General features: G+C 54.0%; 1 protein-coding gene across 1 annotated transcript in view; it reads left to right on the forward strand.

The window, feature by feature from the left end:
* ABCG1 (ATP binding cassette subfamily G member 1) overlaps nt 1-23,337 on the forward strand; it is a 51,405-nt gene that overhangs the window by 15,943 nt on the left and 12,125 nt on the right. Inside the window, exons 3-9 of the mRNA XM_024561897.3 lie at nt 13,519-13,636; nt 14,625-14,757; nt 17,078-17,128; nt 21,011-21,156; nt 21,440-21,563; nt 22,368-22,482; nt 23,147-23,295. Coding sequence (XP_024417665.2) covers nt 13,519-13,636; nt 14,625-14,757; nt 17,078-17,128; nt 21,011-21,156; nt 21,440-21,563; nt 22,368-22,482; nt 23,147-23,295 — 836 coding nt within the window. The remainder of the gene's footprint in view (nt 1-13,518; nt 13,637-14,624; nt 14,758-17,077; nt 17,129-21,010; nt 21,157-21,439; nt 21,564-22,367; nt 22,483-23,146; nt 23,296-23,337) is intronic.

Consider the following 23,337-nt stretch of genomic DNA (forward strand, 5'->3'; position numbering starts at 1 on the left):
ACCAGGGCCTCCTCTAGTCACCTGGCAGATCTGGTTACTTTGGGCTTAATTTCTGTGAGTTATGAAAAGTTAAATGCCATCATTTATATGCTTTTGGGTTCCTGAATAAATGCAAGTTGCCAGGGGCTAATAATTTTTTTCATAGTCCTGGGTTTTACTTGCTTATTTGATTATGGAATTGACATTTTTGTAAACCTATGTGGAGATTATAGTTCTCAAAGGTCTTGAGACTCGTTGAGCTGAAGGTGGAATACAGGAAGTTAGAGGTAGTGGTGGTGAGAAACTTTGACATGATAAATTCCCTCTGTCTTTCTGAGGTTTTGCAGGTGAGGCAAGTGCAAACCTTTGCAAAAGGAAGGCAGTACACAGGTATGATAACTGAGGTAGTCCATTACTATAATCACAATGAGTATTGCTAATATAAGGATGTACTGTATACAAAGGTCTGGCTGAAAAGTGAGAGCCCTTACATTTTAGTTTCATATTTTATCAGAGTCCCCATTAAGACTTGTAGAGGAAGCCTGTGGGTTTCCTGTTTCTAAACTAAAGACCTACATATCAGCTTGTCCAGAAAATGGTTAGGTCCTAAATGGTGGGCAGGGAGCCCTCCAACCATATGCATCTAGTCCTGCCCTCCTCAACTTGTCACAGATGTGCCGTGTGTGGTGTGTGTGTCCTGGGCCAAACGATGCAACCTTTCCTCGTCCCTAACTTTTATGTGGCTTTACTAGAGGAGGGTGGCGGTTTTTATCCCATCGGTTTCTCCTTCCCAGGGGTGTTCTGTGCTCCTTGATTTTAGAATTGGGTATGTCTCTGTAGTATACATTTCAAAGAGCTTAGCCTGGCAGAAAGGGTTCAAAGAGAGACCTTTCTACCTGTGTCCCAGCCTCTTTTTCTCTGCAGCCACTCCCCACTGGCTAGCCAGGTGGGCTGCCTGTTGAGAAAGGGGTTTGTCCAATCAGGATTTGTGTGTTTTTGCCTGTGCCACACCCTCTTCCCAGGATGGGGGAAGGAGCCTGCCTTCATTCATCCTTGTGTCTGTGGCTGGAGGCCTTCCCAAGTACCTCCTTCTGAGCTTTCGAATAGGGACTGTATCAGTTACCCCCTGTCCCTATGGCCCAGCCCGGAGTGGGGAGTGGCTGAGGGCCACTTCCTGATGCTGTAGTGGGCTCAGTGCATTTTAGTGTGTAGATCACTGAATGGTTGGTTTTTGTGTCCGTGGTTTTATTAAGGATTTCACTGAGTAGTAGTAGTAGTAGTAATAATAATAATAATAATAATAATAATTCAGCGTGGTAAGTGGTTCTCTGTGAAAATTTCTGTACTGTTTCTTCTCTCCTTCTCTAAGGCTCCCCAGGTTTCTTGCTCATGGCTGCTATTAGGACTGAACCCCAGCATTTCAGAGAGGTTAATCAATGGTTCTTCTTTAAGGCTGTGCACTTTCCAGGACCAGAGAGGCCAAGGTTTCATTCTTTCTGGGAGGTCTTTCAAGACCTTCAGGTCGCCATTGATGAGAGCTGCGTGGTTGAGACCATTTACATTGATGTACCTGTTGTACATTTGCAGTCACTGGATGGAAATTTCCACCCTAGGACAAAGCTCTCAGCCACATTCTCCTTCAAGAGTTGGCCCAGGAGGAAGGTTCAGGGAGCTTATCTCAGGATGATGCGAGATGCATCAGGTGCCGCGCATTTTAGGCTTGTGGCTGGATTTTCACGGCTGAAAAGAAAGGATCTCGTGCTGCCCACTGCTCCCACTGGCAGCTGTGGTGGGCCCAGTGGCCTCGCCGACCTTGGTGGCCCACCACAGCTGCCAGTCTCTTTGTGGCAGCAGCCTCACTGGTGCACAGACGCTGTTCTTGGAATTGCAGACATTTAATGTGAAATTTGTCAGGCTGTACTTTTGTAGGAAATGCTTTTTCCTTCTTTTGCAGTAATACTAAGTTCGTGTGTAACAAGAAGGAGGTTAAGATGAATTGAACTGTACATGGGGCTAAGTCACAATTTTCTGTTTTTCCCCTCTTTCTCTAGTTCTTTTAATCAAATGATCCCAGGCCCCAGCACCTTACAGCAGTGTGCGCTCAGTGGGGGAAGGGGTGGGTTGGGAGTGTGCGCTCAAGAATAAGAGTCTGCGTGGCCCTGCTCTCCCTGCTCTTAGCAGCCAGGAGACTGGGTGACTGACTTAGCCTCCCTGTAAAAAGGGCGTATTAATAATGATAATATCCACATTCTTGCATTAAATAAGACACATATGAAGCAGTGTGCCTGCCGTGCATGCGCCGCTCAGTAAACAACCCTGATGAATGATGTGATGTGTGATACAATAGCCTCGAGTCAACAGGACGGATCAGAGCCTTTTAGTAATCATTCTAAAAGGAAGTTTGGGGTAAAATCTTACGCTTTTAAAATAAAAGAAGTAGAACTACTTCACAGTCGTGGTAAACGTCGGTCTAACTGAGCATCTCCTCGGTGCTGGACATCGTTCTAAATGCCTCACCCCCACAGGCCCCCATGAAGGAGGAGAGGGGACATGTGTGGGACTTGCCCAAGTCACAGGGCTGTATGTCTTGTCTTAGAAGGAGGGTCCAGCCCTGTGTGCTCATCTTGGGCTGAGGCGCCCTGGTGTGGGTAGAAGAGGAGGTCGGTGGCCTGACCTGCCTCATCGGGTCCCCAACAATGCCCTGTGTGAGGCATTGTTCCCACACCATCAATGAGAAAACTGCGGGCAGAGGGTGTAAGCAACAGGTTCAGAGTTCCTCCGAGGGCCACTAGGACCCCAGGATCAGTGCACACTGACTGACCCTCATGCTCCTCCTCTTTGCCCCTTGTCGTGTGACACAGATCCCGCGACCCCCCAGGCCCAGGGCCATTTTTAATGAACTAAAAACATGGAAATGTTTACTTCTTCCAGGCTTGTGCCTTAAAATGTTGCTTTCAGTGAGTTCGAGGCAGTGTGGGAGGTAAGTGTGAGGAGCTTGCAGGGCTGCACAGTGTGGAGGGCTGCAGCAGGGTCTCACGACCCGGCCCAGGTTAAATAAACCCGCTGCCCAGCTTCAGGGAGGCTGAACAGCTGTGACAATGCACACTACACATGCTCACACGCAGTAGGCATGCCCTCTGGTGCCATCCAGGTGACTGAGGGCAGAGGTGGGCAGTGAGGGTAAACTCAGCTGCTTTGTCCTGCTGCCCGCACGGGGTTGGCGTGGGCAGAAGGAGACAGGGCTCGGGGGTTGGAATGGCCACTCTGGCTGTCGGCAGTCCTGTGAGCAGCATGGTGATCTCTGGGAACATTGCAATTCTGACGTTCGCAGACTCACGGGAACACGGCCCGTGTTCAGAAGTGACTGCATTGCCCAGGCCAGTGCACTCAGTTGGTTGGAGCATCGTCGCATAAGCCAAAAGTTTGCGGGCTCGATTCTTGGTCAGGGCACATACCTAGGTTGTGGGTTTGGTCCGTACGAGAGGCAACCCATCAATGTTTCTCTCCCCCCCTCTCTCTTTCCCTTACCCTCTCTCTAAAATCAATAAGCATGTCCTCTGGTGAGGATTTAAAAAAAAAAAGTGACTGCCTCTCAGGATGCTGGGCTACCAGGTTTCGTGCAAACGAGTGCAAAGTGCACATTCTTCCGTCATTATGACATCAGTGAGCTCGCTGCGCGCGGAAACCGCTCCTGCGGGGAGCCTGCAAGTCCAGAGGGCATTAACAACTTCATACTGTTTCTTAAGGAGCTCCACTTTATGAAGAATGCCCTGTGCTGCTTGCTTACTCGTTTTACAAACATGCCTGTTACTGAAAGCACAGAACAATGAGCTATGTTTCTAAGAAACGTGCAGCCAGTGTGTTAAGGTAGATCCTAGTGCGTTTTATTTTAAGCAAAATTATCAGAGCATGTGCCACTCTTACTAGTGTATTTGATATTCTGAGTTTCTATCAGGGGACATTGGCTTTTTAGCAAACTTGCTATGAGAGGTGCTGTAGCAGTTAAGGGCATAGGGGGCTGATGTCCAGAACCAAATGGTAAATCTAAGGATGGGGTAAATGCTAAGTGATGAGTCAGGTGAATTAGCCACGGGAAGAACACTGACCTTTTAGGGGCTGGTTCCCCTTCCCTAGCTCTGGTGTTGTTTCCCACCCCCAACACCCCCAGTTCCCCTCCAAGCTGATGGAGAGAGCAGTGGCCCTTGTGGTGGTGGTTTCAAGTTCGTGCCTCCAGAGGCTTTCGTGACATGAGGCAATGGTCTCAAACCTGGGTGAGCACCAGGATGACCTTGAGGGCTTGTGAAACACAGGGCTGGGCCCACCCAAGGGTCTAATTCAGCAGGCCTGGGGCAGGTGAGAGTTGGCATATCCAGAAGCGCCCCGTGATGCTGACCTTGCTGGCTTGAGGATCCCACTCTGAGAACTGCTGAGCTAGAGCAAAGAGGAACAGATGGCCACCTGAAAGCCACACTTGGCCCTTTAAAAGCTGGAGCCAAGTGCTCCTAAGTGCCCATCAGTAGATGAGTGGATCAAAACACTGTGGTACATTTACACAATGGAATGCTACGCAGCAGAAAGAAAGGAGTTCCTGCGTTTTGCAACAGCATAGCTGGAACTGGAGAGCATTATGCTCAGTGAAATAAGCCAGTTGGTGAAAGACAAATACCATATGATCTCACTTATAAGAGGAATCTAATGAACAAAATAAACTAACGAGCAAAATAGAACCACAGTCATGGAAACACGGAACAGACTGACAGCAACCAGAGAGAGGGGGTAGGGGGATGAGGGTGGAAAGAAGGGGAAAGGACTAGTCAAAGAGCATGTATGAATGACCCACGGACATGGGCAACGGTGTGGGGATTGACTGTGGGAGCAGGGCGTGGGCAGGGTGGAGGAGGGAAAGGGGAAAACTGGGACAACTGTATTAGAATAACAATCATAAATTTTTTTTAAAAAAGCTGGAGCAGGAAATGGCCTTGCCAGCCCCTTGGGGAGGGTGGAGAGGGGAAGTCCAGCTCCGGGTCTCAGGATCTCAGCAGCTCCAGGGCGCACAGTCAGCTTCTCTGGGGCTGGGGTGGCGGGGCGAGGACGCCTGCGCTGCTTTGTGTGGGATGCAGGGCCAGGCACTGGCTTCTGAGCCCCTGTGCCCTTGGGGAGCCTGTCAGCCCTCTCCCCTGCACAGGGGCCTGAGGAAAAGCTTGCTGTCCCCTGGGACATCTCTGTGGGGACAGCAGGCTTCCAGATGGGGGATAACAGGGCAGGAATGCCTGGATTCTGCAGTTTCTGTTCTTATTTAAGAGAGTGCAGCTGGTATTTGTATCTTAATCTGACCCGAGTACTGTGTTTCAGATAGGGGTGTGTGTGTGTGTGTGTGTGTGTGTGTGTGTGTGTGTACTAGCTGGTGGCAGTATCACCTGTGTGGGGTAAAGAAGATAAGGTTTCTTTCTGCTTCTTTGTAAAACCTGTTCAAGCCCCAAATAAAGCATTGTGAACTCTAGTGCCACCTTGCCCACTGGCCAGCTCCTCTGTGAAATCTGCTAAGAGGGCTGGTGTGGAGGGGCAGGTGTGAGTGGCAGGATCTAGCCCTGTCCAGACAGACAGCACGGCCGAAAACCGAGAGGTCTAATCTGGTCATTTTCTTTCCTTGTCTGCAAACCCTCCTTGTCTCGGGCTAGAAGAAACATTGCTCTCTTCTGGCGAAAACGTCACTGGAAGTGGCAGAGTCATTGGCAGAGGCCGGAGCCTGGGGTCAGCCTGGGGCGGAGAGAGCGTGGCTGGGGCAGACGTGGGACTCACACATGCTCAGGATGGGCCACCCGGACCCTGAGCGACCCCTCTCCCCTCCCGTGCCAGGTTCCAACAGGAGCCCACCTGGGCCGCTCTCTCAGTATTTAGTACTATACTTGACCTTGACAGAATAAGGTCGCCCTGGCCACAATCCTCTGCACCAGCAGATGAGAAACTAGATAAGGCAGTTGACACAGATGTAGCTTTGCCAATAAATCACTGTATCTAAATCACCTCAAAATTTGGCCCTGGCTGGAGTGGCTCAGTTGGTTGGAGCATCCTTCCAAAAAGCAAAAATGGTTGAGGGTTCAATCCCCAGACAGGGCAGCCTGTCGATGTGTCTGTCTGTCTGTCTCTTGTCCTCCCCCCTCCCTTCCTCTCTGTCTCTCTCGAAAAGCAATGAAAAAATGTCCTTGGGTGAAGATAAAAGAAATAACTTCGGTCCCCACTGTCTTTGGTAAAGAACGTCAACCACTTCCTTATCTCGCAGCTGGCAGATTCTAAGTCACAGGGGTCATAGCTCATGAATTGTAAGAATGATGCTTGGAATGCAGAGGGGTCCAATGGCTGGAGCATGAACCAGCCACATGAAGGCTCCTTGCCTCCGTGCTGAGGGGCGGGGCTGTTTACATGGCACCTGTTTTTCTGTCACAAGATAACCGACTCTCCAAAAAGCTTGGGAAACACCTGCTGAGAGCTAACAGTGACCTCCATCCTGGGGGAAGCACTTTCACATGCAGAATAACCATAAGCAGAGAAAGCCCCCAGCTAGCTGATTAGACTTGAGGTTCAGAAGGTTGTTGGCCTGGCCAGAGTCTTACCAAGAACAGCCAGTAGAAACCAGAAGTGTGAACTTCACCACTTCCTGAGTCATTGGCTAAGAGTGACCTCCAAGTAAGAAGACCCTGTGCGTGGCAGGTCCTGGGTCCCCCCATCGTTGCCCCAGCTCTGTACCCCGGTGGCCTCTGCAGTGCAGGCCCGTTTTAGGGTCCGAGTGTCCGGAGTGGAGAGCCGTGTTTCCTGGACCTGTGTTCCCGGGGCTGCCTCCGGCTTCTCCAGGGAATTCTGGACCCCAAGCTTTGTGCCAGAGTGTGTAGGATGAGGGGAACTTGTGGGTCAGAGGGCTTTTGAAAGTCTGTACATGAAAGAACCAGAGAAAATGGGATTTACATAACAACGTAGGCCTTTCCATTGGCTTGTGAGGACGCTGTGGGGCTGGGGATGTTGTGGTCATGAAAGTTATAAGGGACCGGGGTATCACACTCTTCTGTTCACTTACGTTCAGTCCACATAAAGGGCTTCGCAGACGAGGGAAACGGCATATGTGGGCCCCAACTTGCTTCACAAAACTGCCTGGACAAAGCGCTCCCCTGGAGGGTGGGGTCCTTTCCTCTGTAAGCTGTGGTTTGCAGAAAATCCTGCCGTTGGCCCAGGCAACAGGAAAAGGACAGCAGATGGCAGAGCAGACACAGAGACTGAAGCCAGGCTCCCTGGTGTGAGGGTGGCAGGGAGAGGCCCAGGAGGCTGGGTGCAAGAACAGGAGTCCCATTACAGGCAGAGGAGACAGAGCAGCTCAGGGCTGGTGCTAGGCCAGCTGGGTGGGCGAGAGGTTTGCTGGGCCCCGCTATGGGAGCCCCAGGCCACTCGAGCGCTTGCCCCACTTGTTCCCGAGCCCCACCCTTTCTCGAACGCACCTGCACATCTGAGTGTGGAGCTCTGACTTTTGAGTAGACAGGGCAGCGCAAGACATCCTGAAATTAGATCGGGGACAGTGGCTGTCACTCCACAGGGCATCCCAGAGAGGCCAGGGCGGGTGGGGGGTACCCGAGGCAGCTCTGGGCAGGTGGAGAGAGCGAGCTGATGGCGAGGAGGGTGGATTAGCGACACCACGGTTGCTGCTGTCAGCTTCTAGGTTTGTGAGATGGCAGAAACTGCATTTGCCATCCGAGCAGCTCAAGGGAATAAATGCAGGGTTTTTACAGAGGCTGTGTATGTACCTGTAAGGCAGTTTCTTCAGGGGAAAACACAGTCACCAACGGACACAAAATAGCTTTTAAAGGGAGTTATCGCTATCGAGACAATTCTTCACTTGAGATACTGGCAAACCCAATAAAGCCATTCTGATAGATTACCTGTGAGTGAATATTTCCTTAAAGTAACCTCAGCTCAGGACAAAGAAGTGAACAGAGCTGCTTGGGCGTAGAGGACGCTCCTGTCTGCCAGAGCTTCCTCCTTGAGATAAAGGGATGAAATGTAATCCCATGAACTTTTTAGTTTCTTTTTCATCATCTTGCCTTGCAGAAAGTCAGAAAGGTCATTTCAAGAATCAATGGCAAATGTATAAATTTGCACTTGTGTGTTTATATACATCCATGGATGATTACATTTATTTAGGAGACCTTAAGGGTTCATATAGTCCATTCTCCTCATTTCATAGATTAGAAACCAAGGCCCAGGTTGAGAGGTTTTTTTTGTTCAAGAAAAACCGGATTTTGAGACCAAATCTTGTTTTTCCCATATCTAAATTTTATGTTATATGCACATATTTATTTCATTCTGAACAGGAAAGTGGTATCTTTAATTCTGCTCTCAATACTAAAGTCCTATGTAACCAGAGTAGGGTAATTTTTTTAAAGGCAAAACATTATAATTACAATAAAGCCACAAGACTGTAAACTTGACCGTGATTTAAAAACTGCATCAGGGAAACTACTAAAGTAAGAAATGGTAGCTGTTGTAAACTTTTGAGAGATAATTTCTAACCGACTCTTCTTCTGTTTTTTGGTGAGTTTGCTTCTTTATCTAAGGAATTTTCATAGTAGAAAATATTTGAACTTTTCCCCCATTTTCATTCTGAGGGATAAAGGCTCCCGCTGAACTAGGATTTGGGGGAGTTTGGTGCCTCTGGTGACATTTTGAAGGCACGGGGCTGTGGGGGTATCTGCTCTGTGATTTAACATCCCCTCTGTGAGAGGAGGGTCCCAATGAGGACACGGACAGGCAGGATGTGACACTCCATCTCCAGCCCCCTGGCTGATGGGTGCAGGGACCCCAGAGAGGAAAAGAGGGGAACGCAGTGGGGGGGGGTGAAGGTGGACAGCTAGCTCCCTGACCAACTCTCTGCTGAAGACCAGACCTCTATGGGCACTGGGGACCCCTTGTCTGTGACGAGACTCCCCGCGAGGCCTAGAGGAGGCATATTTGGTGTGGTCCCGCCACCTTGGTGAGCTCTCAGGTGAGAGAATGAAGCCAGGATCAGGACCCCTTTGCAGTCTCCGCCTGCAGAGCTCCCCTCAGGGACTTGTTGATCTGTGACAATGACTTTTACAGCATGTTCACCCCAGCGATCAGCCTGGCATTGACATTTGGACAAGCACAACACGAGCCTGCTTCTCAGAGGGCACCCAGCCCACCTGCCCCAGCCCAGCCCCCTCAGGGAGACAAGAGCCTTTGGCAGGTGCAGCCCATGAACAAAAGCCCATGACGGACCCCGAGTCCCCTTAGAGACTGCCGCCCCTTCCCACAGCAGCTCGCTAAGTGAAACCCGAGTGAGTGAGTCACTCGCTGCTGGAATTAGAGGGACAAGCTGCTTGTTATTTTCTGCAGGTCACCAGAACCGGGCCTCACGGTTCCCAAGGGGCCCGGGTATGCCAAGAGCTGCTCTGAAACTCGTCTGCTCCAGTCCCTGTCGTTGGGCAGTGGCGGCGGCAGGAGATGGGTGTTTTTGTAACAAAGAGCCGTGGGGAGCGGCGTGCGAGTTGGAGGGTGTGCATGTCCCACCACTGTAAGGGAAGGTGACATCTTTAATATCAGACAGAAGCTCCTCAACAGCACGGGGCTCCAGTCTGCCCTGGATGGCAGACACCTGGACACACGCCAGCAAGAATTTCTTTTTTTTGACTTGAGAATGTTTCATGGGAAGAAGAGGAGATTGAAGGGTGAGGGACAGTTGGATGAGTTAAGAGCTCTATGCGTGCAGGACCTTCGGGCCTTAGCGTTCGGCTCTCCTTGCCACACCCACACTGGGAGTTGCTCTGCCCGCACTCAGGTGGTAGCCTTGGCCTTCGGCGACCAAGGGGATTTCATTTTGGGGGAAGGAAAGGCGTGTACTTCCTTCCAAGCCTCTGTTAGATGTTTCATGCAACGGTAGACTAAAGGCATACTCCTGAGTTGAGCTGGCCATAGCGATTGATGGGAAGGAGGTCGGGTGGGGGAGGGAGCTGCCCAGGCTGGCAGAGGCTCTCAGTCGGCCTGGTGCAAGGGCCACCTCTGGAGCTGAGCAGAAGTGGTCGGGATGTTGGCTCCTCTGCTGAGCTGCTTGCTGGGTGGCCTTGGGCGGGTCGTTAACCCTCTCTGAGCCCTTGTTTCTTGTCCGCAAAATACAGAAAAGAACCTGGCCTTGCTACAAGGCATTTGGGGAAAATGGGAGCAAAGCTGGCACATCGCATATCCCACACGAGCCCGTCCAGAGCCGGCGGGGCTGTCCTTCAAGGGCACATTTCTACAAGTGAGAAAATCTGAGCCCCCACCCAACCTAAGCTGCTGTGTGTCCCCAAACCTTGTGGGTGTTGACAGGCACCATTTCCCTTCAAAGCGCTGCTACTTCACATAGGACATGTCAGTGGTCATCATTTCATTTCTCCATGACTTCTTGACATACGCTCTGGACAAGAGTCAGCTCATCCCGGGCAAGGGTCATAGGGCAGCAGCAGGCTCCCGGGATTATTGGGGCACAGTTTCCCATCTAAGGAGTGTTCCATGGGCACAGGAGTGTTGTCTTCGTTGCCAACCGAAGAAAATAACTTTTTTTTTCCCCTTTGGGAAAAATATATTCCTCTGTCTAAAAATCAGTGCCACTGGGGTTCTACTTAAGATTCAAAAGCCATTACCCACTGACGTGATGGGAGGGGCTTCCCAGGGCCCTTTACCTCCCATTTCTGACCTGGGGGCTGGCTCCCGAGGAGGTTCAGCCTGGGGGAGTGTCTAACTTTGCATCCACTTACAATTTGTGCATTTCTCTCTCTCTATGCTCAACATTTGCATCAGAAAGTAATTACACTGAAGTATACATAATGAGCATTTTGCTTGTGATTATGTAAGGGTTTACTGGTGACTTCTGTGCATTCACAGAGGAATACCAGAGACCCCTCCCAGGTGCCCTGCAGAGCAGTACTCAACCCTGTGGGCTGACCTCAGGGGCCGCCTGAAGAGCTGAACTGGCAGGGGCTCCTGGGAATTTCTTGCTGACCCAGCACACGCTGGTCTGAAGCCCAGAGGGGCCTGTCGGAGGCCGTGGCTTGGAAAGGAGCTGTGACCAAATGGTGGTGCCTGAGACAGTGGCTGTGACTCTGAATTCACTTATGCAAAGAGTTCACCTTCTGTTCACTCATTCCATAACTTTTTTTTAAGTGACCACTGCATGCCTAGTCCCGTTCTACCCGCGGGACATGGTGATTCAGGAGATAGTTCTGGTCATGTCATCATGGAGATGACGTGCTGGGGCCTGTAGGGGCAAAAATAAGTAGAGCTGGGAGGAAAACGAGGTGAGCGTGGCAGCGGTTGGCAGATGTCCAGGCTTGCCTTTAGGAGGAGAGGTCTTGCTGGACATCTCCTGTATTCCCGCCATTACGGAGCCTCAGGTCATTGAGATTCAGGGCGGCCCTTCCTGGCTGGCCCTGCAGATGTCACACGCATGTGCTCCCATCTTTCCGTGTCACCCTGGGAACCGCTGTCCCGTCTGAGGCATGAGTCATCAGTCTTGGGAGGCCTCATAGCTCACTGGACTCGACAGCAGATCTGTTTAGTGCCAAAGCTCAAGGGCCCCTCCATCCCAGGCTGGTGGCTGTAAGGGAGGAGACCATGGTCTGTCGCCCTCTCTGTCGGCCTCTTCCCTGGCAAGGGCCAGATGCTCCCCTGGCTGCCACACCCGTGACTGTTCCTGGCTTCCCGGCTATGGGCAACACAGCTTGTGACCTTCCTGCAGCCACTATTGTTATCCGTGTCCCAATGTGGACCCCAACCCCAAGGGCCAGCGCCAGGTGACGTCAGAGCAACAGCGGTGCCTATGGGCTCCACCCGGAGGGAAGGTCCTCCCAGAACCCCAGGGGTGAGGCTGCTTTCTGGTTGTCACGACCCATGGGCAGACTGCACGTGGCCTCCACGTGGCCAGTGGCCATCTCCGTAAGGCATCTGCCTCCTCAGGCAGCTCCTCATTTATGGGGGACCAGCTGGGGATCAGCCTTGAACTTTGAGAAGGAACAGCTTATAGGGAGTTTGCTCGGGAGTAACCCTGCTCTGGACTTGAACCGAAAAGAGGCCACTAATGAGCAGATGTCTGGCATGCCTGGCATTTAACGCTCCCTCAGTGATGTCAGGCGGGTCCCCTGTGGCCCAGGTCCCAGAGCTCTGAGCCAACACAGCTCCATCCTGACTCAAAGCCAGCTGCACTGGGAGCTCGACCTTGCAGAGGAGGGGTCTCTGCTGTCCCGCAGCCCTTCCGTCTGTCTGTCCACTGAAGGGCTGATGCGGTCCTTCGGGTCCCCACAGGCCTCCGTTAATTCTCACCGGCTGGCCGGTGTTTGCTGACCTCGGGTCACAAACATCCCGGCGGCAGGCGTCTGGCTCATTGGCAGTTCTGAGCTCCTCTGCCCAGCGCCCTCCCTTTGTCCTCTGCCCCTCTCCCCCCGGGACAACTGTCTCAGCCCTCCCCAAGTGACTGTCACCCTCCGCAATGAGCCAGACCTCAGAGCCACAAGCTTCCTGCCTTTGTTTCTGCTTCTCTCTGCCTGACTAAACAAGGCCTTGGGGACTCCTCATCCAAACCAAGGCGGCATCTGGTGACAGGTTGCGCATTCAGGCGTCTGGGAGACACAGGAACTCTCCCGACCCTGGCTGGGGCTTGAACAAACAGGCCGGTTTCGGGTCTCGGGGCATGAAGCCACGGACTGGGGAGAGAGTAGGCGCTGGTGGGGCAGCGCAGGCCCCCGAACCTCGTGCGGGAGCTAAAATGTTGCGTTTGCGCGGTCCTGGTCATTTAAGGGTGTGTTCTGAGACTGTTTCTCAGGAACCAAGAACTGTTTCTGAATTAGGAGTCTTCGTGCACGAATCCCGTTTCTTCTGTTTTACTCTTTATCGCACATGTGAACAGTATTCAAAAAATCCCCAAGCCTCGTGCGGTGCTGCTCCGGGTATAGAGAGTTGTGCTCCTACGAAGCTCTCGGATGGAGACTTGGCAGAAATTCCAAAGCAATTTGATGAGGCCGCAAAATGATAAACTTCTAATTATAAATGAATTAATATAGAGTAATGATTTATGAATAAATCCTATATGAATAATTTATATTTGTGTAAATTATAAATAAAAATTCACAAAAGAAATAATAAATTAATCATGAAGCTACCCGTCATGGGGGGCCTGGGTCAGGATCTGCTCACGCTGGCGGTGGGGACCAGGACCCGTCCCCTGGGCCCCAGACACCCGAGTCCTCATTCTGAAAGGAGAATGGTGGAGCCCTCACACCCCAGATAGTGTGTGTGAAAGTGCCCCGCACGGTCTGAAGCATTGCACACCCACTGGTAACTGCCGTTCACATAACCCATGAAACTCGCTAGAGGCGCATCTCGCCCCGGCCTGGGTCCCCTGGCCGGGGTGCCGGGTGTGTCACGAGCTTGTCTGTGTGGCACCGGGGATGAGACCAGTCGGTCAGTCCTGGGATGGTCGGAGAGTGAATGTCATCTGCTGTTTTGCAGGATACAAGACCCTTCTGAAAGGCATTTCTGGGAAATTCAACAGTGGGGAGCTGGTGGCCATCATGGGCCCTTCCGGGGCCGGGAAGTCCACGCTCATGAACATCCTGGCTGGGTACAGGTGAGCGCACCCACCGAGGAGAGCCAGGTCCTCACCTGGTGTGGCATGGTGACAACAACACAGATGGTGAAGCCACTTCCATCATCCCATCTCTTCGGGTTCCACGCAGGCTCCAGTGAAGCCCGGGGGTGGGGCTGAGGGGCAGGAGGCCTTAAGAGGCTTTGACTCTGTGAAGGAAACAGCCCAGGGAAGAAAGTGACACTGAAAGCATCAAAAGTCAGAGCCTGGTCACTGCACCACGAGAGTGGAAGTGGACGCTGTGCGCTCAGCCCTCTGGGGAGGGCGGCCATGGGACGGAACGGCCATGGTCCCTGCCACCTCCCCAGGCTGAGCCGAGGCTCCCGAGAGAGCCTCGGGCAGTGGAGATACGTGTGGGTCTGGGAGATCGGGGGTGAGTGCATGTGGCTGGCCAGGCTGTGCCCCTCCGCTTCCAAGCACACATGGGGCGCCCCAACTCGTCCACCATGGTCACAGAGAACGGCATTCCCAGGGGAGAAGGACCATGTCCTTGGCTGAGTGGGCCCAGGGCACTGGCCCTCCTCTTTGAGCCACGTGAGCCCAGGGACCCTGCCATGTCCGCTCCCTGTCAGCCTCAGAGCCGGACCCTCAGGAACTGGTTCTGATGCAGCAGCCCCACGCCCAACTGCAGAGTCTTGTTGCCGGGGGGCAGCCGGTGTAGCCTGGGCTACCCACAGGACTGCTCAGAAGCCCACCTTAGAAACCCCCCGAAAAGCCAGGAGTGTACATGTGACCTTGTGGCTACGTGTAGGAGCATCCACGGGTACCTCTGCTTGTTTATGGGCACTTCTCGCAAACATGCCCTCCCCTCTCCGTGCTGGGCATTTGCTCCTTGCGGTTCCTTCCTGTGAGTGCCGGGGCTGTCTTGGGTCTCTGTCCTTCCTGCCCCCTGGGAGGGTGCTGGGAGGGGCTTCCTGGACGGGGAGGAGGAGCTGGAGCGTGGCTGACAAGTCCCCCCCTGGCCTTGCAGGGAGACCGGCATGAAGGGGGCCATCCTCATCAACGGCATGCCCCGGGACCTGCGCTGCTTCCGGAAGGTGTCCTGCTACATCATGCAGGACGACATGCTGCTGCCGCACCTCACTGTGCAGGAAGCCATGATGGTGAGCTACCTGCCCTCTCCTCTGCTCTCAGGGGCAGCGCCCAGCGTGGGGTGGGGTCTCGGCCAGGCCCCTCCCTCCAGTGGCGTGCTGACACCAGCCACGCTATTTGGACAGCTTCATGAAAATAAACCCCTAGACCCTGGGTTATCACAGACCCTGGACGGCAAAATCCAGGTCAAATTCCTGAGAAAGCTACTGACCCAATTGATGTGGGTGACCCCTTGGGAGGTGACCACAGTCCTGCCCCCTCGGGCCGAGGGTCTGCCCTTCCCATTAGCTGTCCTTAAGTCATTTGTGGCTTTGGACCCGAGTTCCAGTCAGCCTGATGCCAAGTTAGGGCATGAGGGCCTCATCCTCCTCTGACTCGCCTGCCTGCCAGGTTGGGGAGTGAACCAGCATTTGCTGCCAGCCCTGCGTGCACGTACAGAGCTGACAGCCATCAAATGCATGGTCCTGAAAAGCACGGGAGAAGGGCGGCCTCCGGGTTCAGCTGTTAGCCCAGGGTGTCCTGTACACTGGGGTCCAGGACGGCCAGGACACTATGCGCTTTGAACACACCCCGACCCAGCCAAGTGCCCTGCCTTGGGGCCACTTTTTAAAAAGGCCCAGCCCACACCAATAGGGACCACACGGACCCAGCTCTGTGCAGTGGGAGCCACTAGAATGTCTCCCATTGAGAAGAGAAAGGAAGGTCACTCAGCTGCCCTTTGCTCATCACGGTGCATTTTGTGGCAAGGTTGCTCGGTTTCCTGCTTTGCCCTCGTCCATCATAAAAGGTAGGGCTCCAGGCTGCTCCTGGCCCGCGATGCCATGTCCTCAGCCTGTCTGCCTTGTACCCTTGGTCAATGGATGGGGTTTGCCTTGGTTCCCAGCCTAGAAAGGTCTCACCCTACCCTTGTCATTGGGACTGGGCAAAGCTTCCTCCCGCCACCAGCATCATAGGGTGGCGGCCACTGGCCTTACATCCCGAGGGCAGTTCCGAGGGGATCTCAGCAAAGGGAAGCTGGGTAAGGTGGCAGATATGTGATCTGTGCCCTAACCTGCTTTGTGCGGACACAAAAAGGAGAGCCCTGTGTGCTTGTTCCTGTCATCGTCCCTGGTACTCAGTGTTCTGGAGGTCAGGGGACACCTCTCCCCCAGGCTGGCCTCCCAGGAAGCACGGGTGGCCCTGATTGTTTATTTGGCCTCGATAAGACATTCTGACCAGGGCACAGGGAACTTAGGAGGGGCCGGCAAACACAATAGTAAGTTCAGGAGACACGAGCTCCATGCACCCCTGTTGACTCGCAACTTGCCCCTTCATTTCTCTCAGGTGGCCAGAGAGAGACCACACTTTGATTTCTGGCTCAGTCACTGCCTCTTTTCGCAAACAGGATTGGTGACTGGAGTTGTCATCTCCCTCCTCCCCCAACCTCTCACCAGGCTCTGCTGTGAAATCCGTTTATTTCAGATCAAATTAAGTGAGGTTTTAACATGAGGTCTTGTCACACAAGTCAGGATGATACTGGCTACCAGCTATGGGTTGTGCGTTTTCATGAGCTGCTTCTGACCCTCACAACCACCAGGCCAACCAAGAAGTGCCACTTGGTGTCACTGGGCAAGCAGCAGGCCTGACTGAGCTGACCTCGGCCTGGCCCTGTCTGACTCTGGGACAGTGGCTGCTTCTCCTGCATCTCAGTCTGTCACTGATCCCCATGACAACTTCACCAGCTCCGCAGCAGACGGGTTCTGACTGTGCCACTGTGGCCATGGGGAAACTGAGGCTCCTTGGTCCCCAAAGCCTCGGAAGTTAGCAGAGCAGAACCAAGGCTGACACTGGACGTGATGATGATGACCCAGGCTTCTACCCAGCAGGGTCGGGGCCCAGGGGTGTGCTGGCAAACAGGGTCTCAAACAAAACAACCCAACTGGATCCGCAGCACTTTGCCAGTTTCTGTGGTGTAAATACTCTCCAACAGGCTGCGATGAGCAATGGGGAGTTTTAAGCTACCAGCGGTTTCACCGGTGGCTTGTAAAGTTCCTAAATATATACCACCAGTCCTCAAGCCCTGGGGCCCGAGGTTTCCTCATCTCTCAGCTGCCCACATGTAGCTTCTCTCAGGCACACGGCAGCAATTCCACCGAGAGAACGAGAAGCACCTCAGACACGCACGGCTCTCCTAGACCCCACCTTCATTGAGCCACGGGAGGTAGGAGGCCAAGACCCCCTCCAAGGGTTTTCCTCCAGCCCCTGGGGCTCTTGGCCTGTGGTGTGTCTTGTGAGGTTTGCTCACCAAGGGCCACCTGTCCTGACTACACACGGTGTCCCTCTTCCCTGCAGGTGTCCGCACATCTGAAGCTCCAGGAGAAAGACGAAGGCAGACGGGAAATGGTAAGTGTGTGCATTGGGGCCACAGGTGGTCCAGAAGCTGCATGAGCGCCATTGGTCAAACACCTGGGCAGGGACCTTTTCCATGCTGGTTTTGTTGGTTTGTCACCTTGCCTCCTGTGGCGGGGATGGGGACATCACAGTGTGCTGTGCTCTAGCCTGGCAGCCAGGAGGGGCCCCTCCGCTGTAGGAGCCACGGCCTTGACTCTCATGTCCTGGGGCCTCCACGCAGGCAGCCAGGACACAGCAGGACAGCAGCCTGAGAGCTTCGGTCCGGCCTCAAGGTCAGCCCGAGTGCCGTCCCTTTTCGTGTTTAATATGCCTCGTACACAGTTGTTTGTTATAAAATACTAACTGCGAGGGTGCCTAGTCATTCAGTTAAAAATAGCCAGCCTCCACCCACCCACGCTTGCAAGAAGAAATTTGATTCTCACGTGTTATTAATCAGCCTTTTAAAAACAAAATGAACACGTTTGCAGGCTGAATAAGGCCTTCTTCTACTCCCGTTCATGGCCCTTCTCATTTCCCAGAGCCCCAGGGAGCAGCGAGGGCGGTAGGCAAGTGGACCTGGGGGAGCCTCAGAAAGCCCCATTTGGGAGACCAATGAGTATTTACACACACCGAAGGGGAACTCAGCCCTCCTCCACTCCCACTGTGGGCGCCAGTGGGGTTTTCGGTATAAGAACAGAATTTGGTGAAATTCCGCTTACGAACTATCATCCCGTCTTCTGAGGTCCTTGTAGGGCCGCAGCCCAGCAGCGGGAAGAGTAGGGTCTTGGGGGGTGAGCCCCAGTGCAGCAGCATGGCTCTCTATCTGCTGACGGAGCCGGGGTGGTGATAGGGCACAGACACAGGAGGAGGAAATAGTAGTAGCAATTCTATTTACATTCGTTACCTCTCCTGTAATGGTTACTGTTGCCTCAGTGTAAACCACCTTGGTGTGAAAAGAAAGGCTGGCATCTTTAGGGTTCTGCCTCACCCTCCCTGTCCTCTGCTCTTCACCCCACTGCGCCATTCAGAACTCTTAGGGCTCAGCCCTTGCATCAGGGGTAGGGAGGGTTAACTGCACAATATACGTGGAAAGGCCCCATTTCTGCAACCAGTAAAACTTGTCCTGCCAAAGACGAAGACGTATCACGTGGAACTCTTCTATTCTGAAATTGAAAGGGATAAGTGGATTTAACGGACCCAAAGCAGAGACGCAGAAAACATGGGAATCACACTTGCTTGTGCCTCCCGTCCATGAAGGTTGCTGGCGTTGATGTGGCGCCCACAGGAGCCCCCCGTCTGGGGTGCAGGGAAGAAGGAGACTTGATTCAGTGCAAACAGCTCAGTTGTGACACAGCACAGCAAAGGGCTGTCCCCTCAGGCCTGGCCTCCTGGGACCCACTGGATAACCTTGGGCCCCTGCTCCGGCCGCTCTGGACTTCCGTCTCTATAAAGAGGGAATGGAAGGCCAGGCACCACCCGCCTCTGGGACAGCATGATCCTGAATTCGATGATGCCGTTAAGGTGCCCGAGCAGCCCCGAGCAAGCGTGACCCATTACTAAGTAGGCCACGGAGGACTCCCCAATGCATGACCTGCATGGCCCACCCTTTCTGTGTGGGACAGGCGCTCTGAGGAAGGCAGCCTTTGCTGATGGGCCGGGAGGACAAGGGCATGCTGCTCAGCTGACTTTCTATATTGAGGAGCACAGCCTCCTGCAGCAGCTGGTCTGCTCTGTCAGGACCTTCAGAGGCAGGTTCCAGCCCCGTCCAGGTAGCTGGCCAGCATCATCAGATTCAGCCTCCACTGCCCCGAAGGCAGGTGGCACCTGGCCTTCCGTTCCCTCCTCGCAGATGGAATCCCAGAGCCCTGGAGGCCCGGGGAAAGGCACCGGCACCTAGGCTGCCTGCCCCAACAGGAGGGGCAGGTGCGAGACAGCTTTCTTGGGAGGGAAAGGAGATGTCCTCCGGGAGGGCCTGCCGGGTGCATGTCCTTTGTGCCCTGAGACACACCAGAAGGGAGCCCCATGCTGTTCTCTGCTGGACTGGGTGCTGCATCACCCCCAGGGAGTGAGAGCCTCGCCCCTCTCTTCAGGTTCGTGATGCCGACAGAACAAGGCAGTGAGCCGCCCCTGCGGGGCAAACAGGCGTTCTCGGGTTCTGCCCACACTCCTCACCAACCCATCCTCCCAGTCCTCAGCCCTGCAGGGTCAGGTCCCATCTCCGACAGGAATCCATCAACAGGATTGTGTGATTATTTTGAGGATGAGAAGCCCATCACATGCCCTGGCTCATTTCCCTCCAATTCCCTGCGTGGAAACACAATAGACTGGAATGTTCTGGCTGGAGTGGAATGTGTTGTCGAGCTTTCCTCGTTTCCCAGAAAAGCAGCCTCAGCTCCCGAGAGCCCCCAAGGAGGGGGCTTCCTCAGGAGCAAAGTTCCCAGGGCCAGATATTGTTCTCTCTGACTCGTTTGGAAACCAGGCCGACCTGCAGTGTCCCTCCAGGAAGACGCCTGGCTGCAAGGGGCGCCGCCTCGGAGGAAACCATGCACAGGCAAAGGGCATGTGCCCTGTCACGGCCAGCATGACTCTTCATCCTGTAACTTTGGCCCATACTTCTGTCTGCACAGGAGGGGAAGTGTGCTGGGAGGAGCCGTCCCCCCTGTCCCACCTTGATAGCCTTTTCTGAGTGACCTCGATGACCTCTTTTCTGGGTTGGTGTCCCTCAAAGACATGCCATTCCAGAAGAGGCAGTGGAGTGGGGTTTGGGATCGAGAGAGAGGATGAGCAGGATTCGAACCCAGGCCTGTCTGACCAGCTGTTTCCCAGCCCACAGAGCAGCAGTATCCCGGGTCCTTCTGTCATCAAAGCTGAGTTTTGTACCGACTGCGCTTAAGTAATCCAAGCACTGGAACAGAAATTTTCTTCCTCACGAGTTCTTTCTCCTTTTGGATGACCTCATCTCCCCAGAGAAGCTGCTGGACTAGGTCCACCCAGACGGACCCAGGGGCCACCAGCATCTGTGGTGATGGCCAGGAGAGCTCTGGGGGGACCCCGGGAGGTGAGGCTCTGTGGAGACAGGGAGGCTGACAGCTGCCCCCTGAGAAGACGCTGGGCTGCGCCCCAAACACTGCAGCTGAACCTGCGCCCCCGCCAGCCATGAAGACTGCTGACCCTTCTGTTCCCAGAGCCAGCACTGGACCAGTGATCCCATCCCACGGGGCGGGCTCAGCGTGCAGTGGGTGTCTGTATCCCAGTGGCCAGCCTGCGTCCCAGAGAGCCTCGGGGCCATGGAGGGAGGGAGATACTGGCTGCCTCAGGCAGGGCCCTTGTCAAGCTGCCCCTTCAGAGGCCTCGTTCTCCTATTGGCATGTGCCCGGGGGCTCCATCTGCTTTCTGAGAGGCCTGCCCTGCCCTGCCTGCCCGAGTGTGTGCACGTGTCTGCGGGAGCGGCCTCCTGGTGATAGCATCATCGACAGCTGCCGCCGATTAAACACTCACTCGGGCCACGTGCTTTCATTCATTCTCTCATGTCACTGTCCTGGTGGCCCTTCCTCTGTGCTGGTCAGAAACCCGATCATCTGTCCATCTGTGTGTCCATCAGTCTACCCATTCTACACACCTGGGCCCTGGGTGAGGCTTGCAAGTGAAGGTCACAGCAGGAAGCAGGACAAGGACTCCACCCAGGCAGGGGGCCTGGTGTCCCCACTGCTTCTTGGCCTCCAGGACCCAGATTAGGACTTGGAAGCGGGCAGACTGGGCTGGGACTGGAGTCATTGGCGTCGGTCCGTGTGTGTCTGGGAGTGAAGTGGAGGCAGCAGGTTTCCATGGGGACGCCGCAGGTGGTGACGTGGTGGCAGGTCCCTGATGGCCACTGTGACTCTGCCGCCCCCCCAGGTCAAGGAGATCCTGACGGCTCTGGGCTTGCTGTCTTGTGCCAACACGCGGACCGGAAGCCTCTCGGGCGGGCAGCGCAAGCGCCTGGCCATCGCGCTGGAGCTGGTGAACAACCCTCCCGTCATGTTCTTCGACGAGCCAACCAGGTATTATTCAGGAGCAGTGGAGGGAAGAGCCCCTGACCTCTCCGCCTGCAGATGTTCGGGGGCCCCTACTGTAGCTTCAGATGAGGGAGGCGTGAGCCCTAGAGCCCCATCTTTTCCTCCCTCTATTTTGGGGGCACAGAGCAGAGGCCAGACTTGCCCGCTCTGCCTGTCTGAGACGAGGAGACACCGTGGCTCAAGGTGGCACACGGACCACCCAGTGCTCTTTGAATGTGGGCGTGGTTTGGGGGTCCCACAAGCATCTCATGGTGCCCTTGACTTGCAGCGGCCTGGACAGCGCCTCCTGCTTCCAGGTGGTCTCCCTGATGAAAGGGCTGGCTCAAGGGGGGCGGTCCATCATCTGCACCATCCACCAGCCCAGCGCCAAACTCTTCGAGCTGTTCGACCAGGTACGCAGGCCCTGCCCCTTCGCTCAGCTTCCCCTTTGTTCGAGGGGTCGAATTCGTTGCTGGGTGGCCTTCAGTGCTGTGTTTCATAGGACACTGGAGCCATAAGCAGCTGGGGAAGGGGTTGGGGAGAGTGGGCCAGTGTCCTCTCCCTGGGGCTGGTGTGTGGCCACAGGGCCTTGGGTGAGTCGCTGATACTTCTGGGGCTTCATTACCTTCCCTGTTACAGTGGGGAAATTCCTGTTTTATGGAATCAAGTGACAGGTTACTTTATTTGTATAATATCATGTTTTATAACTCTTGGGTTTTGATATTATTATGAGCAAAAAAAAAAGTCCCAAGGGTTGAAATATGTATGGCTCCAAAATCTTTCCTAAGTAGGTGGTTAGTTAGTGTAAATAAAATCAATGTAACAAAATAATTCAGGGCCTCATGATATTCTCAGTTTTATCTGACTTATCACGGATTTCCCTGTGAACTTTAACAGAGTCTTGGGGAGGAGGGAGGGAGGAAGCAAGGAAGGAAGACAGGAGTGGATGGATGGATAGAGGAGTAAAAGGGTGGGTGGATCGATAGGTGGGTGGGTGTGTGGGAAGATGGGTGGGTGGATGGTGGATAGATAGGCGGGTGGGTGGGTGAGTGGATGGATGGTTGGATGGCCGGTAGGTGGGTGGGTGGGTGGAGGAATGGAAGTGTGGTTGGGTAGGTGGTGGATGGATGGGTGGATGGATGTGTGGGGGGCTGAAAGCACCAGCTTTATGGAGGCATCAAGCATGGCTGATGTTTACCTCTCCTTGCTTTTTCCAGCTTTATGTCCTTAGTCAAGGACAGTGCGTGTACCGGGGAAAAGTCTCCAATCTTGTACCATATTTGAGGGATTTAGGTCTGAACTGCCCCACCTACCACAACCCAGCCGATTTTGGTAAGTAGAGCCTTGACCAGGAAGGAAAAGAAAGGGTGTTTGTTTGCCCACTCTGGGTGGGTTTCCTCTTTTACCTGAGGCCCCCAGTCAGGAATTACTATTTCACAGACAGCTCAAGTGCCATCCTGTGGTAGAACTTTTAAGAGCAGAGAACAAGAGGTGGTTTTTGCTCCAGATAAAATATCTGGGAACGTAACATGTTTCAGTGCCCCCAGGGTGCCAAGCACACCTCAGGGCCCTGAGCACCCCCTTTTCCGTGGTCCCACTGAACTGCCACCGGTTTCGTCACTCACACCTGACTCTACGTGCAAAATGCAGCTCGACTTCCAGCTTCCGCTCCGAGACGTGGGTGCCCACTGCAGGCAGGCGTTCAGTGAACACTGGATGGATGCCTGAGTTAATAGGGATCGAGCTCATGATTTTCATCTCCAGGCTCCTGACGTGAGAGGTGGCCTTGCTGGGGGTTTAGAGGCGGAATAACAGCGGTTGCTAATAATTTTACCTTGTCATCGTCCTCACGCAGCTCAAGTACAGTCCGTTAAAAATATTCTGCCCGATTATTGGCCCTGTCGTTGCAAAGATGCACGAGGCCCACAGTTCGTGTCGGCCATCTCGGGCGCTGGCCTGGGGCCTGGCTGACCCCGTGCACCTGTGTCCCCTGCAGTCATGGAGGTGGCGTCTGGAGAGTACGGCGACCAGAACGGGCGCCTGGTGAGAGCCGTCCGCGAGGGCGTGTGCGACTCGGACTACAAGAAAGAGCCCAGCGGGGACGCCGAGGTGAACCCTTTCCTTTGGCACCGGCCCTCTGAAGAGGTAAAGCAGGCAAAACATTGAAGGGGCTGAGAAAGGTAATCC

This window comes from Desmodus rotundus, chromosome 2 (assembly GCF_022682495.2).
Source record: "Desmodus rotundus isolate HL8 chromosome 2, HLdesRot8A.1, whole genome shotgun sequence".
Lineage (NCBI taxonomy): Eukaryota > Metazoa > Chordata > Mammalia > Chiroptera > Phyllostomidae > Desmodus > Desmodus rotundus.